The sequence below is a fragment of the Nannochloropsis gaditana genome, assembly GCF_000240725.1.
Source record: "Nannochloropsis gaditana CCMP526 unplaced genomic scaffold scaffold1383, whole genome shotgun sequence".
Classification (NCBI taxonomy): Eukaryota; class Eustigmatophyceae; order Eustigmatales; family Monodopsidaceae; genus Microchloropsis; species Microchloropsis gaditana.
Window position 1 is genome coordinate 1 of NW_005802570.1, and position 2,620 is coordinate 2,620.

The following is a 2,620-nucleotide window of genomic DNA, read 5'->3' on the forward strand; positions in this document are numbered from 1 at the left end:
CCCCCCCCCTTCCCCCGCCCCCCTCGCTCCCGCCCTCCCCTCACCAGCCGATACAGGGGTGCGGACCCACGAAAAAGACGATGTGTAAGCCGACCGTCACAAGCAAGGCCACGCAGCAGGCCCGAAAGAAGCGGTGGAGCCCTGGACGGCGCGGGTACTGGGGAAGAGGAGCCCCTCCTGCCTCCTCCTCCACGGCCCGTCGCAGCTCAGGATTCGCGTCGATCGCGCGCCAGAATCGGAGCATGATCTCCCGGCGCTTCTCGCTTTGGACGAAGCGGATGACGAGCAGGGCACTCAAGGCAATCCACAGGCCCAACCCTAGGAGGGACAGGGCAAGGGCGCCGTCCGCGGTTTCGTCCCCCGCGTTGTCGGAGGCCTCTCTCCCCTCTTTGCCTCTGGACGCATGAGTGGGGAATTGGAAGGGTGCCTGGCCTGTATCATTGCGTGGCGCTGAGTATATCTCCAGCGCTTGTCCCGGCCTTGGGTCCTTGGCAGGGGTCTGCATGTCAGAGAAGGGCTGAGGCCACGGCATCCACGTCTTCTGGGGCAGGCGGAATGGAGGAACTGGCACCGTCTTTGCTGCTCTCGCGGATTCAGTGCTGGCCACTGTGGGCAGCAAAAATGACGTTTTGGCTGGAGCGGCTAGAAAGGGCAAGGCGGCGGCGGCAGCTTCAGCCGCAACCGAGGCTGCGGTCCTCGATGTCCACCATAGGCGAGTCCCTCCCAGCCGCCGCACACTCGTTGCATCTCCATGTGCACATGTACCCTTTTCCAACAGGAGGAGAGCGCACGACCAAGACAGCGCCCGGAGCCGATACAGGCGACGGTTCTTCAGGTCAGGCATTCCGGGCCCCACTTCCTGGAGGCCCTTGACTGGGGCGTGCGCGCGTAGGCAGCGCAATTTGCGTGATTGATTTGATCAGCCCACCCTGCGGAAAGTGAGGAGGATGGAAAGAACATTTCAGGTGGTAGTGCATCATGAGGCAAACGAAGAGAACGAGGGGCTGGCGTTGTGTCAGTGGCAGCATCTTTGAACAGAGGGCGAGCGCCAGTCGGAAGCCGCTTTAGAGGCTTCAGCCTCATGACAAGCGAGTGGGCACAGACACGACGTCGCACGCGGGAATCGCAATCCTCAAAGCCCTGTACGCGTCGACCAGGGTATGGCATGCATAATGTGCCTGCGCCATGCGTGTCCGCGGCTTCTCTCCATGGACTTCACAGGAAAGTGCAAGTGGGTCTAAAGTCGCTCAGCGACTGCCTCCTCGCTAGGCTTGACTTGCATTGCATTGCTTTCCATCGAGTTTCTCATCCCCACCGACCAGATTGATAAACACAAGCACCACATCGGCTGCTTACATTCTGCGTTGCTGAGACTTGATCGTGGAGTCAGGAGCACGCCGCTGTTCCTGTTACTTTAACTTTTTCAAAGTCGTAATTAATAGCCTAACGTTTTCCTTCACCTACCTGTCACCACAAGCAAGCTATGTTAGAGCGACGTCGTCCTTTTTGACATTTAAACAACCGGGTTAGCGACGAGCATACAAATGTTTCTTCAACATCGGATTATCACGATGCGGAAAAGCCCTTGGCGTCTCTCCATGGCCTTGGTCCTCGTCTTTCTACTTATCCTTTGCGGGTGCGAAAAGCTAGTGACGGCTGAAGTTTCAGCAGGGGGCCATTCCAGGCTGGAAATAAGGCCGCAGGTAACAAGTCGCGATAGATATGCGATTCAGGGAGTGGGAGGATTCGTGCACGCACCGGGGATGTCGGACGAACGCCGCCTACGTCGGATGCCCTTGTCCACGTCGAGACACTCGCCTGGCCCGCCTCTTCCCTCAACGATGGCTATCGCGCACGCCCGAGCCCGCTCTCTGTCTGCGGGTCTTTGGCGCTTTGACAGGGAGTTTCAGCCGTCGCCTGCCGAAGAGGAGGACGGCTTTGGCCCCCCAGGGAAAGGCTTGCTTCGTCTCGTCTGGAACGTGTTGCGACGCCGCTCCGTGCAAGTCGTTGGCGTGGCGGTGCTTGCGCTCAGCTTTTTCAGAAACGGGTTGGAGCGGAAAGGCTCTGGTAAAGCCGGTGGCATCCTGCATGGCAACGGGGTTCCCAACGCACCCGAACGATACGTCCGCAGCAAGGATCCCGCAGTGACCAAGAGCCAGCAAAAAAGCGAGCGGGAGAAGAAACGTCTGGAAAAAGAACCAAAGCAAGAGACGGAGCGGGCGGAGCAGCCGGGACTGCGACGCGGGAAGGAGTCGTCTACACCCTTTCCTTTGGCGGGAAAGCCCGTGCCTCTGCTGGACTCGGAGGCTCCCGTCCCGGCGCCCGAGGGGGTTCAGGAGGAGGGTAGCGGCGCCGTGGGTGCGCCAAGCAGTGAGAAGGACGCGGGGGAGGAGCCGTTGGGGCCTAGGCCGGATACAGAGAAGGGATTTGGCGCAGGAAAGGAGCAAGGGTTGGCCAGGAAGGAGGCGCGAGGGGGCCTCTGGGCTCTTTCGGGGTGGGGCGGAGTAAGACAGAAGGAGAGCAGGCGGGCGGCGGCCGCAGGGAGGGGGAGGGGGAAACGGGCCCTGGGAAGGAGACGGATGAGGGGAGGGTTGGAAAGGAGGAAGAAGGCAAGGCACAG

At 60.6% G+C, this 2,620-nt stretch overlaps 2 protein-coding genes across 2 annotated transcripts; one reads left to right on the forward strand and one right to left on the reverse strand.

Moving 5' to 3' along the window:
- Positions 1-40: 40 nt before the first annotated feature.
- Positions 41-844, reverse strand: NGA_0705100 (uncharacterized protein; the record flags this gene model as incomplete). The annotated part of the gene is made up of 1 exon (XM_005852341.1): positions 41-844. The coding sequence occupies one exon, from the start codon at positions 842-844 to the stop codon at positions 41-43; it is 804 nt and encodes a 267-aa protein (XP_005852403.1).
- A 997-nt stretch (positions 845-1,841) lies between these two features.
- NGA_0705000 (uncharacterized protein) lies at positions 1,842-2,504 on the forward strand (the record flags this gene model as incomplete). Its single annotated transcript, XM_005852340.1, has 1 exon — positions 1,842-2,504. A coding segment is annotated over one exon (663 nt), but the record flags the coding sequence as incomplete, so codon positions are not given.
- Between the last annotated feature and the right edge of the window lie 116 nt (positions 2,505-2,620).